This window comes from Podarcis cretensis, assembly GCF_951804945.1.
Source record: "Podarcis cretensis genome assembly, chromosome: 17".
In the NCBI taxonomy this organism is placed as follows: Eukaryota; Metazoa; Chordata; class Lepidosauria; order Squamata; family Lacertidae; genus Podarcis; species Podarcis cretensis.
Window position 1 is genome coordinate 33,083,330 of NC_137187.1, and position 18,187 is coordinate 33,101,516.

General features: G+C 45.6%; 1 protein-coding gene across 4 annotated transcripts in view; it reads left to right on the forward strand.

The window, feature by feature from the left end:
- The window catches only part of TSPAN16 (tetraspanin 16), a 42,397-nt gene extending 29,034 nt beyond the window's left edge, over positions 1-13,363 (forward strand). For all 4 annotated transcript variants that reach the window (XM_079959793.1, XM_079959790.1, XM_079959792.1 and 1 more), the window contains 6 exons: positions 440-646; positions 6,125-6,199; positions 7,767-7,874; positions 9,933-10,070; positions 10,756-10,839; positions 13,094-13,363. In XM_079959793.1, coding sequence (XP_079815919.1) covers positions 440-646; positions 6,125-6,199; positions 7,767-7,874; positions 9,933-10,070; positions 10,756-10,839; positions 13,094-13,150 — 669 coding nt within the window. In that variant the 3' untranslated portion in view covers positions 13,151-13,363. The remainder of the gene's footprint in view (positions 1-439; positions 647-6,124; positions 6,200-7,766; positions 7,875-9,932; positions 10,071-10,755; positions 10,840-13,093) is intronic.
- Positions 13,364-18,187: the final 4,824 nt, after the last annotated feature.

An 18,187-nucleotide genomic window follows, 5' to 3' on the forward strand; every position in this document is an offset into this window, starting at 1 on the left:
ATGTGATTAGGTAAAGGGTAAAGAGACCCCTGACCATTAGGTCCAGTTGTGGCCGACTCTGGGGTTGCGGCGCTCATCTCACTTTATTGGCCGAGGGAGCCGGCGTACAGCTTCCGGGTCATGTGGCCAGCATGACTAAGCTGCTTCTGGCGAACCAGAGCAGCGCACGGAAACGCCATTTACCTTCCCGCCGGAGTGATACCTATTTATCTACTTGCACTTTGACATGCTTTCGAACTGCTAGGTTGGCAGGAACATGTGATTAGAAACATGTTTTAACATGTTAACATCCTCAAAAGTGGATGTTAAGAGTTAAGGAAGCTGGAAACCGCTTTATATGTATAAAAGCTAACGGAATGGCAGAGTTCACTGCAGAATGACAGCTTCCTAGATGAGAAATGGCATCTTCTTACCTCTGTTCTCTCCCTTGCCTGTCCAGCTGGGGGGCCTGGCTTTGCTGGGAATCGGCATCTGGGTGAAGGTGGACGGCGGTTCCTTTGCGAAGGTCCTGGGAGCTGCAGCTCCACAGTTAATGCAGCTGATTAACGTGGGCTACCTGCTAATTGCCGTTGGCACCTTCCTACTTCTCATGGGCTTCACGGGATGCTGGGGGGCTGTGAAGGAAAGCAAATGCCTGTTGCTTGTGGTAAGTGCCCTAATTAAAATTGGGAAGGAAAGTCTCCCAGGGCTAGGCTTGGGTGTCATGGAACTTCTGCCTGGCTACAGGATTACACAAGGGCGTTTGCACATTCTGACTGAAATTTGTGCATCTGGGCCGTGTCTCGGAGTGTTAGCAGCAGCTAGTACAGGAGTAGGCAAACTAAGGCCCGGGGGCTGGATCCGGCCCAATCGCCTTCTAAATCCGGCCTGCGGACAGTCTGGGAATCAGCGTGTTTTTACATGAGTAGAATGTGTCCTTTGATTTAAAATGCATCTCTGGGTTATTTGTGGGGCCTGCCTGGTGTTTTTACATTTAAAATGTATTTTTATTTAAAATGCATCTCTGGGTTATTTGTTGGGCATAGGAATTCGTTCATTTATATTTTTCTTCAAAACATAGTCTGGCCCCCCACAAGGTCTGAGGGACAGTGGATCAGCCCCCTGCTGAAAAAGTTTTCTGAGCCCTGAGCTAGTAGCTCCAATATGCCATCTTGCCTAGGGGCTCCTAAAGGGTTGATGCATTTGGACAAGGTCCCTGACAGTGCTTTTTTCCAGGGGAAAAAAGGCGCCGGTATGCACCACACAAGGAAAGGTTCTTGGCACTGGCAGAAGAACGTGGGGGCGGGGGGAGCAGTCCTCCCCGGGTGCCATTCTGGGGGATGCCATCGTGCCCGCCCGCCCCCCACGACGCACACCGCTCGCCACTCGCCCCCGTGATGTACGCCACGCCCCCACGACGCGCACCAGCCATGCCCCCGCCTGTTCGCTGCTCTGGGTGCCAGAGATATTCCTCTGCCACTGGCACTCAGACCCTGCCAGAGCATTGCGCTTCCCTCCTTAAGCTGGGCAAAAGCTTCCCAGGCTTTGTGAAAGTGGCAAGAGATGTCTGACAGGAGATTTTGCAGCCCTCCTGCCTCCTTTCCAAAGTCGGGCGGGCTTTGGGAAAGAGATGTGAGGCTCTGATTTGGGGGGGGGGGGGTTTGCTGGTACTGCATAAAAGGTAAAGGTAAAGGTACCCCTGCCCATACGGGCCAGTCTTGACAGACTCTGGGGTTGTGCGCCCATCTCACTTAAGAGGCCAGGGGCCAGCGCTGTCCGGAGACACTTCCGGGTCACGTGGCCAGCGTGACATTGCTGCTCTGGCGAGCCAGAGCCGCACACGGAAACGCCGTTTACCTTCCCACTGGTAAGCGGTCCCTATTTATCTACTTGCACCCGGGGGTGCTTTCGAACTGCTAGGTTGGCAGGCGCTGGGACCGAGCAGCGGGAGCGCACCCCGCCGCAGGGATTCGAACCGCCGACCTTTCGATCGGCAAGCCCTAGGCGCTGAGGCTTTAACCCACAGCGCCACCTGCGTCCCATACTACCAGAAAAAAGCACTGGTCCCTGCACTTCCTGATCTTTGCAGGAGTCCTCCCTGGCTTCCCTGCACAAATTCCTCTCAGGTCAGTAACATGTAGAGCATTTAGCATGGATGGCTTTGAGCTGCAGTATCACCACTCAGTTCTTTTAAATCAAGAATGTATATGATGCACAGCAAGAGATGAAATCCATCAACCAGCACAGGCAGTTGTTGAACAGGAGAATACAGTGGTACCTCTGGTACCGGCATTTGTGCCGCTCCGGGTGCCAGAGCAGCTAGCTCCGCCTCTGATGTGATGTACTTTCAGATTTTCATTTTCATTTTCAAACATATTGACCCAGCTTGCACATAACACTAAGCCAAATGATGGCTAAGCTCAGAGGTGTGTAGTTAGAAAATTGCAGCTGCCTCACTTCTCCATTCCTACTGCTGCCACGCTACTGGGAGTGAAGCCATGGTTTGGCTTAGTTTTACAGTGGTACCTCGGGTTAAGTACTTAATTCGTTCCGGAGGTCCGTTCTTAACCTGAAACTGTTCTTAACCTGAAGCACCACTTTAGCTAATGGGGCCTCCTGCTGCCACCGTGCTGCCGGAGCACAATTTCTGTTCTCATCCTGAAGCAAAGTTCTTAACCCGAGGTACTATTTCTGGGTTACCGGAGTCTGTAACCTGAAGTGTCTGTAACCTGAAGCGTATGTAACCCAAGGTACCACTGTAAAAGGTAGCAAAAGGTTGATGGTGCTATGCTCAGCTATCTTGGAGTGCTTTCATGTGGAAGTATTTTTTGTGGAATCAGTGTTGTTCATGAATGCACATGTTTTTCACGGAGTCCACATGATGTGGTCATCATAAAAATGTCAGCCTATACATTTTTTACATTTAAGCCCCCCTTCCCTTCCGTGGGACATGTAAACATCTGACATGTAAAAATCTGACATGTAAAAATAACCCAAAATACACTGCCAATTTGAAAACGTGTTAGTGCATCTTGGGGGGGGCTTCATATTACACCAGTCAAATAAAACATCAGAATTAAAAAGTAAAAGTAAAAAAGAAATGGATGTTGCCCTCCCACAAAAACCTGATTTTTGCCCAATGTGAAACATGATAACCAAAGCTGGTAATGGTTGCTGTTATGAACTTCCAGGGATTTTTTTTTTAAAAAAAGGTTGTACACTTACACGTACAGAAATACCTGCATGCGTGCATGGCCAGAACAGAGAAATTCTCCTGGAGGTTGGGGAAGGAGTGATTGAAAGAAGGGTCTAAAAAACACAGCCCAGGAATATTCTGTTAAGCTTCACTTGTTGGTAGGGATGGCATAGCGGAATAGCAATTAATATCCATGGCTAAAAAAAACCAGGAATGTGCAAAGGTGGAAGGAACTTGTCACAGAAAAACCTGGTCTTTATGACTCGTTTGTGATATAAGGCTCCCCTTTCAGAACCACCTTTAAACTTTCAGTTATATTGAGAATGAGTGGAATCTGACCTTTCCGTAGGTGCACATAGACTCTTTTGAAAGAAGAGCTTAGGATCTACCACATTTGGCTCCCAGGAGGTCTGAACTAATTAGATTCAGCCAATTTTAACAAGACTCCCTTGGTGAGGTGGGCGGTGAACCTACTTCCTTTGAAGCTCTGAATTCACTGAACATGTTCATAAATAGTACAAAGGCCTCTCTAACCTAAGTTCTTTATAAAAGATCATAATATATAACCACCAGAGTTTTAAAACTTCAGAGGTAAAGGGTCAGACATAATTTATAGATGACTTAATGGGCAACTGTGGATGTTATGCTAAACCATCGTTTAACATTTCGCGAACAAGCTGACTTGGGTTTATGTGCCCCCAGCCCTTCCCAGCGCGGCCACAAGCAGGAGCCTGGAAGCTGGTGAAAATGAATGGCAACGTTTTTCTTCCCCCAGACAAATTGTAGTGTATCTTTGTTTAAAACGAGCCAGCTTAAAACCATAAGATTCTGAAGCTGGCTTGTTTCTACATAGCTAAGATTAACCATAGTTTAGAAGCTGGGTGGCATTCTAAACAATGTTTTTTTCAAATTCAGTGGTGAAAACTTTTATTTTTTCATTTTTTTAATTGGTTTTCCAAAATTTTTAGACAGACAAACAACCATACATCTTAACTGTACTTTATCCAATCTTAGTAACATTGTTAAGTGACTTCTTCAAATCCCCCTGGCTGAATTTCAGTGTATATCATTGTAACAGTTTTCCAAAACCGATTTTCTCATAAAATTAACTTAATCACTTAACCTCTTACTTTGTTTTCATTTTAACTTTAAACATATTATTCTCTAAAATTACATAATTAATTCCTAAGCCTATCTGGAATTTGCAAGTTTTTCCAATTAAGCTATCTTAGCATATTTAACTAAAGGTGAAGGGACCCCTGACCATTAGGTCCAGTCGTGGCCGACTCTGGGGTTGCAGTGCTCATCTTGCTTTATTGGCCAAGGGAGCCGGCGTACAGCTTTCCGGGTCATGTGACCAGCATGACTAAGCCGCTTCTGGCGAACCAGAGCAGTGCACGGAAACTCCGTTTACCTTCCCGCTGGAGTGGTACCTATTTATCTACTTGCACTTTGACGTGCTTTCGAACTGCTAGGTTGGCAGGAACAAGGACTGAGCAACGGGAGCTCACCCCGTCACGGGGATTCGAACCGCCGACCTTCTGATCGGCAAGTCCTAGGCTCTGTGGTTTAACCCACAGCGCCACCCGTGTCCCATACTAAATAGTCTTTAAATTTCATCCATTCCTCCTGGTACTCCTCCTCCTCTTCCAGTCAGGTCAGCTAGCTCCGAAAAGTCCATCATCTTCATCTGCCATTCCTCCACTGTCGGGACTTCTTGTGATTTCCAATTCTTAGCTAACAAAATTTTAGCTGCAGTTGTGGGAAAACTTCTGATCTCTTTGTTGTGCTTGTGGCACAGGGTGTGGAAGGCCAAATTTCACTACAGCTTGTTCTCATGCTAAACAATGGGTAGGAAACCTTTTTCAGAGTGACAGCAATTAATCTAAATTTCACCTTTGTATAGTTGGCTAGTTTTACACACACTCAAATGCACCCCTTTATCTTCCACCCAGAGAAGTAACAGAGTTCAAAGACACATTGCAGTCAGGCAAAGACACTTGACGATGTGAAATAGGACCAGTGAGGGGTGCGGCAGAGGAGGTGTATCCTGAGTAGAGTCCCGAGGGCCAAAAAAAGAAGTTTGGAGAGCTGCATTTGGCTCACAGGCCTCAGGTTCCCCACCTATGTACTAAACTATGGTCTGCTAAGATCTGTACTGGGGACTGGTGCTTTTAAACCTATTAAATTATCTGGGTTAGATGTTAGTAGTGATGAGCCCAGGTTTGCCCTGTTATGTACTGAGTTGAATAGGATCCAAATGCAGCAGTCTGATTGGTCCTAGAACAATGCAGCAGTATGACTGGTCTGCAGGAGCCACCCAGTCCAGCTCCAGGTGGAAGTGAATCCGCAACCTGATTGGCCTACAGGAGAATCCAGGAATTAGCCAATCACGTGCGGCCCATTGTGTAAATAATGTATATAAAGCAGATATTGTGGGGGAACTTTCATTCCTCACCACTATGAGCTGAATAAAGAGCATGAAATCCACTCTTGACTCCGAGTATATTTCAGCCCATTACCTCAAATTGCACTGATGACTTTAAAAACAGTGTGAAAGTGTAATGGAAATATTTGGGCTACGACAGATGTTACCATAAAACCTGGTTTACATCAGAGGAAGAAAGGCATCACGAGAACAAACCTTTTCAAAGGCTTTCTAACCTGAAGTTGGAGGCCATTATATGCTGCTGTCCTGAATGTCTTCAGGTAAAGAGAATGGGCAGCCGTTCCACTTTGAGTCCCCCAAGCTCCGAGTAATATTCAACTAAGTTTTATTCACAGTTCTTGCTCAACTTCATTATATTCATTAATTTCAACAAGTCTCCTCTGAGTTCATTGAATAGCACCCTCCTGTTTGCCACCTCAGGTGATCTCTCCCCTGGCATTTATGAGCTTTCTCTTTTTTTGCTGATTGTGGATTCCTCCTCCCTTTCCCTCTGTTTCTAGTTCTTTGTGGTCATACTGATTCTCTTCATAGCAGAAGTGGCCGGTGCTATCGTGGTGCTCCTTTTCTCTTCTGTGGTAAGTCAGTGCTGGCATCTGGAGTTTGTGGCTTCTGCAATTGGAATTTTAGCGGCAAAAGGATCCCTGACTAGAAGTAGAATCTGTGTTGTTTACCAGCAGGAGGCAACACAACACCACCTCTTAATTCTCACATTGTTTCTGGATTAAAGTGTCCCACTAGCTCCTGAAAAAGGCCGGGGGGTGGGCAGCACCAGATTTAGGGTGATGGGGGCAGTTCCCCCGCACAGGGCATACAAGAGTGTGCAAAACTATGATATAGTGGACGAAAGCATGCACAGTATGAAAGGGGAGAGGCGGAAGGGTGCCAAATTTTATCCTTGCTCAGCACACCATATTACAAAAGTCTGCCCCTCAAAGGAGGAGGGTTAGCACTCCCTTAGCATAAGCAACAAAGAGTGGCACTTAGTAGCCAGCAGAAGCTTAATAATAATAATAATAATAATAATAATAATAATAATAATAATAATTTATACCCCGCCCTCCCTGGCCAGAGCCAGGCTCAGGGCGGCTAACACCAACAAAATTACTGTAAAAACATAATAGGGGGGAAAGGGGAGGGGGGAAAGAAAAGAAAAAACCCCAATTTTAAATACAGGTTCAAATGCAATTTAAAATGCAGCCTCATTTTAAAGTAGCTGATAAATCAAGACCATAAGGGGAGGGAAACATAAGGGTCAGACCGAGTCCAAACCAAAGGTCAGGCGGAACATCTCTGTCTTGCAGGCCCTGGGGAAAGATGTCAAGTCCCGCAGGGCCCTAGTCTGTTGTGACAGAGTGTTCAACCAAGTCGGGGCCAGTACTGAAAAGGCCCTGGCCCTAGTTAAGAGCAATCTAACCTCCTTGAAGCTCGGGACCTCCAAAGTGTTGTTATTTGTGGACCTTAAGGTCCTCCGCGGAGCATACCAGGAGAGGGTATTAGAAGGTCTAGTGTATTTTCCTGTGGACTGAAGTTCCATAAGGTGGGCACCAAAACAAAAACGTCTTTGCTCCATGCTCAAATGATGCTACAGCAAATGATGAAATGCAGAGCAAGGTCTCTCACTTGTTGCCAACATTAAATACTCCTTCCTGAACAAGAAAGGTCTTGTTCAACCTTTTCCCATGTCTCCTCTTTTTTGGGAGTGCTGTCAGTCCCTCAACTCTGTGCATGATCCACTCAACTTTTCCTGTGGTTCCTGACTTCCTGCTGTCTCCCCAGTCCTTTAGCCTCTCTTCTTCTGGGCCTCCTCCCCACTTAGTTTCCTAGCTGTCAGCCTCCAAGTGCACCCTATATTTGTGTTCCCTCCTGCTACAGCACTCTTCTTGGCTGGGCACTATTTTCTTCAGCCAAATTGATCTTTCTATTCCTAAAGCTGTGTTTATCCTCAACATTCTGTTTCATTATATCCACAGCATTCAGCATGTTTGTGAACATTCCATGACTTCCATAGCTCATCCAGTGTCAGAGAAGAAGGGCAGGCAACAGTTTTAACCTATTGTATAAAACATGAGTGCAAGGAAGTCCTGGTTTTATGGTTCTTTATGGAAGTTATGATTTTCTTATTCACCTGTCTCCTGGTTGCAGGCAGATATATTTGTTGAGCACTTGCAAAATTGGGCCCTGAAGACTTTAAAAGAGGACTATGGCAAGCAAGAGGACATCACAGGCATTTGGGCAACAACAATGAAAGAGGTGAGTGAGGTTTGTTGTTGGGGGCACCAATCTATCTCAGGATAAATCCTAATTTCTGGTGTTGTAAGACAGAGGTTTTAAAAGAGCCTCCAAATACTTTTTGAAATGTTTTGAAATGTGCCTTGAGCTTTGTGGACGCCGTAAAATTCAGTCAAGTGATTTATTGCTTGACTGGTCATAAACGCATTAAAGGTAAAGGTAAAGGTACCCCTGCCCGTACGGGCCAGTCTTTCCAGACTCTAGGGATGTGCGCACATCTCACTCTATAGGCCGGGAGCCAGCGCTGTCTGCAGACACTTCCGGGTCACGTGGCCAGTGTGACAAGCTGCATCTGGCGAGCCAGCGCAGCACACGGAACGCCGTTTACCTTCCCGCTGGTAAGCGGTCCCTATTTATCTACTTGCAGCCGGGGGTGCTTTCGAACTGCTAGGTTGGCAGGCGCTGGGACCGAATGACAGGAGCGCACCCTACCGCGGGGATTCGAACCGCCGACCATGTGATCGGCAAGTCCTAGGCACTGAGGTTTTACCCACAGCGCCACCTGCGTCCCATCTCATAAACGCATTACAGTAGCACTATTTACAATCATTATAGCAACAGCTGTAACGGCATACTGTACTTAAGTTTCAGCCCCTCTTTAATGAACAGCAAGAAACAGACAGACAGCATCTATAGGTAGTCATGACGCAGCAGTTCGCAGACAGCATCTGTTGGTCAGTTGCCTGCAAAAATCGAAAACGAAAGTTGTTTTATTGGCACTTCCGGCTGAAGCTGCGCATGCCTGGAGTACCACTCCCACTTACATATGACTGTTCTGGAATCTTCTCCCTGTTTCTGGATGAATGACTCCCTAACAGATAGTACTCAACTGGTCTCCTTCTGGTTTTTGTGGCAGTTCAACTATCATCCGAACAGCTGGTGTAACCAGTTTTGTGATTGAAGGAAGATGAACACGTGTGCTTTTTTAAAAACATTTTTTTTACAGAGAAATTCTTTCTTGACGCTTCCTGTACTGCAACACTAAGGCTGTGTTCACAACACCTCCATTTACTGTGCACTCACTTGTGTTTCCAGTGCTGGGTTTTTGAAGCCATGTCCACAGAACGTTGCCCAAAATGTTTATGTATCTTGTACAGTGGTACCTCTGGTTGCGAACAGGATCTGTTCCGGAGGCCCATTCGCAACCTGAAAAGATCACAACCCGCCTCTGCGCATGCGCGGGTCGCGATTCGCCGCTTCTGCGCATGTGCGTGATGTCTTTTTGTGCGTCTGCGCATGCGCGAGTGGTGAAACCCAGAAGTAACTCTCCAGTATTTCTGGGTCGCCGCGGGACACAACCTGAAAACGCGCAACTTGAAGTAAACGTAACATGAGGTATAACTGTACTTTGATTAAGATACTGCAGCTTGATGTGTTGTTTCTCAAGCCAGCTTCACAAGGATTGGAGTCCTTAGGTCATTCCTAATTCAAATAGCCAAGGTGTGCACACCTTTGCAATGGATAAAGGCATTCCTGCCCTGACAGCATCCCCTGATGGGAACACAGACAAAAATAAATTGAAGCTGTGCTTTTGTGAAGAGCTGGGGGGTGGCAGAGCTGTGAAACATGATGTGGGGGACAATTTCATTGCACTTTAAGGCAGTAACGCGAGTACACCTTAAGCCAGGCATCCCCAAACTCGGCCCGCCAGATGTTTTGGGACTACAGCTCCCATCATCCCTAGCCAACAGGACCAGTGGTCAGGGATGATGGGAACTGTAGTCCCAAGACATCTGGAGGGCCGAGTTTGGGGGTGCCTGCCTTAAGCCAGCAGAGCAGGTAGCTCCTCTGCACAACTGCTCTCCTTAGAGTTGTACGACTCCAGCTCCCATCATCCCTGACCTTTGGCCATGCTGACAGGGGCTTAATGGGACTTGTAGTCCACATCTGGGTGGGCACCTAATTGGCTGTCCCTGCCCAAGCATTTCTTTTTTGTTCAATGGCTGCTTCCCAATCTCGAATGTGCATGCGATATAAAACGGCTACTATAAAACAAGATGGTTGTTTCTCTGTTTGTAGCTGAAATGCTGTGGATTCAACAACTACACTGATTTTAACAATTCCTACTTCTATCAAACACACACTGAGAAATACCCCTCCTTTTGCTGCTCAGAGAACAAAGAGTGCCAAGAATCCGAAGTAGACCATGACAAACAGGTAACTTGGCTTCCCAGAGATCACAGACTCCATGCATTTGTGTTATTGTGTGCCATGGGCTACCTAAAAAAAGGAGCGTAAAGCAAACTCAGCCCCATAAGTCTTTGTGGCAGGGAAAAACAACTGGCAAGTCAGAACCTCCTGGGTCAACTACGACTAATCTGGAAAGTAAGAAATGATAGTAGGAGTTCTCTTCTGTCGATAGAGAAGATCAGAAGATCAAAAAACTACTTAGGGTTAGGGTTAGGGTTAGGGTTAGGGGTTAGTGGTAGTGAGCATATTTCTGAAGCAGCCTCTTTTGCATAATATTATGTACTGAGTTGAATAGGATCCAAACTGATTGGTACTAGAACAATAGGATCCAAAATGCAGCAGTCTGATTGGTCCTAGAACAATAGGATTCAGAATGCAGCAGTCTGATTGGTCCTAGAACAATGGAGCAGTATGATTGGTCGGCAGGAGCCACCCAATCCGGCTCCAGATAGAAGTGAATCCACAACCTGATTGGCCTACAGGAGAATTCTGGAATTAGCCAATCACGTGCAGCCCATTGTGTAAATAATGTATATAAAGCAAATACTTTGAGGGAACTTTCATTCCCTCCTCACCACTATGAGCTGAATAAAGAGCATGAAATCCACTCTCGACATTATATTTCACATAATGTATTTATGTCTCCTTCCAGGGCTGCCTGAATGAATTCCAGGTGTTTCTGAGCCGCAATGGGAAAATTGTTGGAGGGGTGGCTCTAGCTATTGGGGTCCTTGAGGTAAGCTCACACACATATATGGCTTGATCACCGCAGGTGCTTCCAGAATGTCAGCATTTTGCATACCAGAACATTAGGTTTGTGCAGTTTAAAGTGGATTAAAAGACATTGTTGTACAAGTCAACAAAACAATAGCTTTTTGTGGTTTTGGAAAGTGCCAGGGAAATGCCTTGAAAAGGGTAGGATGAACAAATGATTAATGGGAAGATGCTTAACAATCTCATTAGCAAATCAGGATGGATGCTTGTTGGCATAAAACCACCCCATAAAGAAACCGGAACAAATGTTCAATAAAAATCAGACATAGTCCAATGGGACTATATGTCTCTTGCCCCTAGAGTACTACACTGCTTGCTAGTGAGCTACTGCACTGCTAGCATTCAAGGCCCTAAATGGTTTGGGACCTCAGTACCCCCCCCCCATATCAACCACCTTGGACTGACTGTAGATTGTATGAGACCCCATTGGTGATGCTGCCAATAGGAGTTGCCCAGTTGGCAGTGACCTGGGACAGGGCCTTCTAGGTGATGGTCCTTTGTTTTTAGTATGCCCTCTAGTGAGGTGCATCAGTCTTCCTCACTACAGTGGTACCTTGGTTCTCAAATGCCTTGGTTCTCAAACGCCTTCGTTCCCAAATGTTGGCTATTGTTTCTGGGGCACCTGCACCAATCAGAAGCTGCACCTTCATTTTCAAACATTTCGGAAGTCAAACAGACTTCTGGAATGGATTAAGTTTGGCGCTTTTGTTTTTGCTATTTATTTTGCATTTTTGTTTTTGAGGCTTTTTTCAGTTAATTTGTTTTTGTGACTGTGTGGAACCCAGTTCAGCTACTGATTGATAGATTGTGTGACTGCGGAAATGGATAAAAGCCCCCCATCCAAACAATGACTATCATCAGTACAGGTAAGGAAAAAATAATAATTTTAAATTTTATCATCTACAATACTGTCTTATTTCTTTTATAGTATAGTACATTGATTATTGCTTTCATTTTATGGATCAATGGTCTTGTTAGACAGTAACGAGTTGTTTTTAAAAGCCTGGAACGGATTAATCCGTTTTGCATTACTTTCTATGGGAAAGCGCGCCTTGGTTTTGGAACACTTTGGTTTTGGAACGGACTTCCGGAACAGATTAAGTTTGAGAACCAAGGTACCACTGTACTCACATTTAGGAGAACTTTAAAACCACTCCTGTTTACCCAGACATTTGATGGTTGAAAGTTATGTCCATGGCAACCCTGAAATTATTGGTTTGAAAGGAGGTGATAGCTTTTAGGAGTTTTAAACTATTTTTAGAAGTTTTAACTGTATTTTTAGAAGTTTTAACTGTATTGTTGACCACAAACTTGACATGAGCCAACAGTGTGACGCGGCAGCTAAAAAAGCCAATGCATTCTGGGCTGCATCAATAGGAGTATAGCATCTAGATCAAGGGAAGTAATAGTGCCACTGTATTCTGCTCTGGTCAGACTTCACCTGGAGTACTGTGTCCAGTTCTGGGCACCACAGTTCAAGAAGGATACTGACAAACTGGAACGTGTCCAGAGGAGGGCAACCAAAATGGTCAAAGGCCTGGAAACGATGCGTTATGAGGAATGGCTAAGGGAGCTGGGCATGTTTAGCCTGGAGAAGAGGAGGTTAAGGGGTGATATGATAGCCATGTTCAAATATATAAAAGGATGTCACATAGAGGAGGGAGAAAGGTTGTTTTCTGCTGCTCCAGAGAAGTGGACACGGAGCAATGGTTCCAAACTACAAGAAAGAAGATTCCACCTAAACATTAGGAAGAACTTCCTGACAGTAAGAGCTGTTCGACAGTGGAATTTGCTGCCAAGGAGTGTGGTGGAGTCTCCTTCTTTGGAGGTCTTTAAGCAGAGGCTTGACAACCATATGTCAGGAGTGCTCTGATGGTGTTTCCTGCTTGGCAGGGGGTTGGACTCGATGGCCCTTGTGGTCTTTTCCAACTCTAGGATTCTATGATTCTATGATTCTATGTTCTAGTACTGACAAGTTTGCTGCCGTGGGCTCTTCTGCGAGAAGGTGCAAGATGTGTATATAAACAGTATCACTTCCATGTGAACTTTATGCAATCTATTACCTTCTTCTGCTGTAACCCAGTTCTCAACTGATGTGTTTGCAGGAAATGCTAGCGTCGTGACGAGATAGTAAAAATGGCCAACAGCATTGTTCCATGTCTTCCAGAAGCGTCCTGTGTGTTAAATGCTGCCTCACCTGTCCTTTTGCCCCCTAGCTGGCTGCCCTGGCTGTCTCCTTGATCCTGTACTGTCAGATTGGTACATATGCCTGAAGCAAAATTGGCTACCTACCGCTCTGGCTCCAGCTCTCAGCTTCTGCACCAGCCATGAAAGAGACATCGCAAGCATCCTTATTCAAAGAGCAGATGTGGCAATCACTTTTACTGGATCAAAAGAGCGACATGATCCTCATCCTCATTCATAATTATTAGCTACTAATCCATCACTAATCATTAAACCCTAGTTTAACAGTACTTGCTTTGAAAAAACACCCTGAAAAAATATGTAAATATGTTTTGTGCTTCCTTTGCCTTACGTTGTGGGAAATCCAGGGGAGCCTTTACATCAGGGGTTGGGAACATCCAGCCTGTGGGCTAAATATGGCCTCCCAGGCCTCTCCATCTCTCCCTTGGGACTCTCTCAGGCCAGCCCTATTCTGACCCTCCCTGAATTATTTTGCCTGGTTGCAATCTGTCCCTCAACATAATAATGCCTCTCATTTGTGAGGCTATAATTTGGGCAGACGTCTCATTTTTAAGGTGCTTTGGCTCTGGTGTAATAGAGAATGAAAATTTTATTATACTTCGTAAAATGGGTATCTCGCTTGATTGTGGAAAACCTCAAACCTGCATTCTTGCTTTCTGATTTGCGATGTAGGCTGAATTGTCTTTTGATCTGTACAGGCCTGCTATCATGTATGCAGGGTGATCAGGTGTGCAGTTTTAGTGCAGGGGAGATTTAAACTATACAGTGGTACCTCAGGTTACAGACGCTTCAGGTTACAGGTTCCGCTAACCCAGAAATAGTACTTCAGGTTAAGAACTTTGCTTCAGGATGAGAACAGAAATTTTGCGGTGGTGGCGTGGCAGTAGCGGGAGGCCCTATTAACTAAAGTGGTACCTCAGGTTAAGAACAGCATCAGGTTAAGAATGGACCTCCAGAACGAATTAAGTTCTTAACCTGAGGTACCACTGTGTGCAGTAATGGGACCTTAAATCAGGGGTGGACCAACTTTGATGGCCCTGAGGACCACATGAGGATGAGGCAGTGAGTTGGGGGCCACATATGCACACAAACACACACACATATAACACCCCACCAGCAACTGTTTTATGAACACACACACACTAGCTTCAGCATGCTCATCAGCTAGGTGGGGAGAAGACATGAAGAGATTGCTGAGATCTCTTCTCACGCTTCTATGCAGCCCAGTTTTTTGGCACTGGACAGAGCTGAGGAGTATATCACTCGGCAATGCTCCTCTTCTTTGGCCATCACTCATAGCTGAGTAAGATTGTCTTCCATAAACATGGTCTTAACAGTGAGTCCGTAAGTGACTGTGGAGGCCAATTCTGGATCCACACGTCCTTCCACAGTGGGGACATTGGATTCCGGGTGGGAGTTGATCACGGTGAGGGTTTGCCAAGCGTGCCTTCCTCTTAGCACATTTCTCCCTTTCATCCTGAGTTCGAGCATCTTCAAAGCCCATGACACCTTTGGTAAAGGCTGTTCTCCAACTGGAGCGCTCGCTGCCCAATCAGCTGGGCACTGGGGAGGGGCAAGGTAGGATCTCAGCAAATCGCTTGTTTGTCTTCTTCCCAGTCCCCAGCTGATCGGTGCACACAGTTGCCTTACTCTCAGATGTGCGGCAGGCTGAGGGGAGCAGGATGGTGATGGGGAAGATGGAAGGTACAAAGGGACAATCATCATCATGTGCCTTCCTCCCAACAGCTGAGGGATGCTGTCAGGAGTCCCAGTTTCCAACTTGATAACATAGCAAGCATGGATAACTAAAAAGGAAGATTTATTGCAAAAACAGAGTTCTCCAATTGGCTCTAACATGTCACCATTCTCATTAATCATGATGACCCTTCTGATAACTGCTTCCAGCGAGACCAGAAGCAACTGAACTTACATTTTGTACTTCTTTTCCTATCTTGGAGCCCTCCCATTCACCGAGACCTTGGAGAGATGGGGTCAGCTCCCTCCCCTTCCCCATTCGCTGAGAGGCTGTCTCTTAACTCTTTCCCACCTGTGTGTGCTTCCAGTGAGCTTTGACTGTCTCCCTGCCATTGCCTTATCAGCCTGCATTCCAAGGGGCGGAGACGATGCTCACCCTGCATGGCAGTTAACCCTCTCTGTTCCTGGCTTCTTCCTTCAATTGACAGCAACCCTTCCCTGAGGGCTGGCTGCAAACCTTCCCTGGGGGTTGGCTCATTCATGACAGATGCACAAGTGCCACTGCAAAGTTCCTGTGATTTCAGGGAGGGAAGGGAGCTATGTAATCTGTTTGAGGCTGCATATGCCCTTTGGGCAGAGCATTTTCTGTGGACTTTTTCTCCTCCATGCCTGCCTGCCTCTGCTCCCAGGCCCTTCTCAGATTGCCAAAATGTATTTCATTCCCATAGTTTGTAATTCCATCTCAAATTTAATAAACTGAGATTGTTGCAGGCAATATCTGTTAAAAGTACAGAAATTAGTTATTTAAGGATGTCAGCTTATTAAAGTACGCTTAGCTGATTAACCAGCTGTCAATTGAAGGGTAGCATACAAATTTAACAAATAATAATTTTCATATGAGCAGAACTTCAGTATACTTTGTTGAAATGTTTAATTAGTGAAGGCTCCTGCTCATTGATAGGAGGGAAGCTAATCTGTATGTATTATATGACTTCATTTTTCCACATAACAAAGTAAAAAAAAAGTGTTTTTATTACAGTGTAATAAATAATAACCATCGTTTCCCTTAATGATCGCAATCCAGAACTTCCCTGATGTGTTGAGGTACCAGGTGTCTAGTTCTACCTTCTTTGAGTAAAATTTATGTTGATGGAGGGAATGTAACATACAAGTCTGGCTTTCAATCTTGGGCAAAAAGCTCTACTTGGGTTTGCAAAATGGTGGAGAGATGGGAACCAGGATGTACCAATCAGAGAGGAATAACCACCATGTCCATCAAAGTACAATCAAGTCCAAGCTGTTTTCCCTTGATCAATCCAAGCAAGATGGACCAATCCTTGGAGCACTACAGAGGACAAGAACATCCAACATCATGCTTCCATCACTCCCTCGTTGTTTCAAGCCAGGCCCTCTTCTGTGGTCCTTGCCCCAGGGGATTATTTTGTCCTGTTTGATCCAAACAACCTTGGCATGGCAAGCAGGGAAGCTTGGTTGGCTTTGACACATTATGAGACTGTATTAGAAGTGCCATTGTTTGGCTTCCGGTTCTGGTCTGTCCTAATGGAGGCAGCTCCCATGATAGTGGAAGATCACTGGCGAAGGAAAAACAAGGATGATTGAGGGTAAGGTAAAGGTAAAGGTAAAGGTACCCCTGCCCGTATGGGCCAGTCTTGACAGACTCTGGGGTTGTGCGCCCATCTCACTTAAGAGGCCAGGGGCCAGCACTGTCCGGAGACACTTCCGGGTCACGTGGCCAGCGTGACATCGCTGCTCTGGCCATTGATTGAGGGTAATTATCCTTAAAAGTCCCCCCCAGGGATGTGGGCTTCACTCGCAGTTCATCTCAGTACCTGGCTCTCGCTCCGGCATGGAATGCGGGAGGCAGGGAGGTGCTGAGTGCAAAAGCACTTCACCTGCCAAAAACCCTCCTACGCCGCCATTAAGAAACAGGTTCTCCTGTTAAATAGAGCTTAATTTAGACTAAAGTACAGGCACATGCTGAATAATGCTAAAAGTACTTGGAATTTAATTGGAAGTATAACTGCTCATTTATCTTCTTATTGGTACATCCCGGTTCTCATCTTTCCACCATTTTGCCAACCCAAATAGAAAATCATCAAACCATCAATTCTAGCACATGGGAGGCCACCTAAATTATATAATTTGGTATATGAACAATTGGTATTAGCAATTGTATTATGATTTGGTATTGTTATAATGTTGGAAAGTCATACTTCTGATTTTGCAGTGCAATTCTCCAAGCAAAAAACAAAACAAAACAAAACAAAACACACACAGAAAAAAATTGTATATTGTGGGAAAGTGTGAATAAAAAATATACATATGTGAAAGCAGCACTAAGAGCGCATTATTTTAGGGAAAATGTGCCTGGAAGTGCACAGGAATACTAGCACAATTTTTCCCCCTCACACAACTTAATAGAGAAATTAGGCAAACTAGAAATTTGGAAAGAGGAGATACTGAAATAAGCCCTAAATTGACAGACTTCCCCTCCCCTGATCCTGCCCATCTCTCCAGGCCTCAGGCAGCCTGTCTTTATTTTTTCCTTCTTCTGAAACATTGCATTTATTCAGTTAAACTATAGATTTGTCTAATTTTTAAAGAAAGAGTACATTTTTTTTAGGTTGAAAAAGGGCCCTAGGGATGATTGCAAAGTGGTTTTTGCTGAGTTCAGTCTGGGAGAATATGATTTGTCTGACAAGAACACTGTGAATGCATTTGCAGAACAGCTGTGTTTCCACTGAGCAAATAAAGCTTTGCTCCTGTGCAGCCCAAGCTTTTATGATGTATATTTAATGAAAAACAAACACCTGTAGTAAAAAAAAGAAAAGGTTCACTTTCTGTTCAGCAACAGAGAAGTCTGATGTCATCAGACCTGATATTTAGTTAGTATGAAACAAAGCACCCAGAAGAGCCTCATTGGCTGGTGTTCAGTTTAATATATTAATTGTGTTCATTTAGTCTATATTTTTGGGACGCAGGTGGCGCTGTGGGTTAAAGCCTCAGCGCCTAGGGCTTGCCGATTGAAAGGTCGGTGGTTCGAATCCCTGCGGCGGGGTGCGCTCCCGCTGCTCGGTCCCAGCGCCTGCCAACCTAGCAGTTCGAAAGCACCTCCGGGTGCAAGTAGATAAATAGGGACCGCTTACTAGTGGGAAGGTAAACGGCGTTTCCGTGTGCGGCTCTGGCTCTGGCCAGAGCAGCGATGTCACGCTGGCCACGTGACCCGGAAGTGTCTCCGGACAGCGCTGGCCCCCGGCCTCTTAAGTGAGATGGGCGCACAACCCCAGAGTCTGTCAAGACTGGCCCGTACGGGCAGGGGTACCTTTACCTTTACCTTTAGGCTATATTTTTAGCCTGATGTTCAATCGTATTGATTTCCAAAGCAGAAC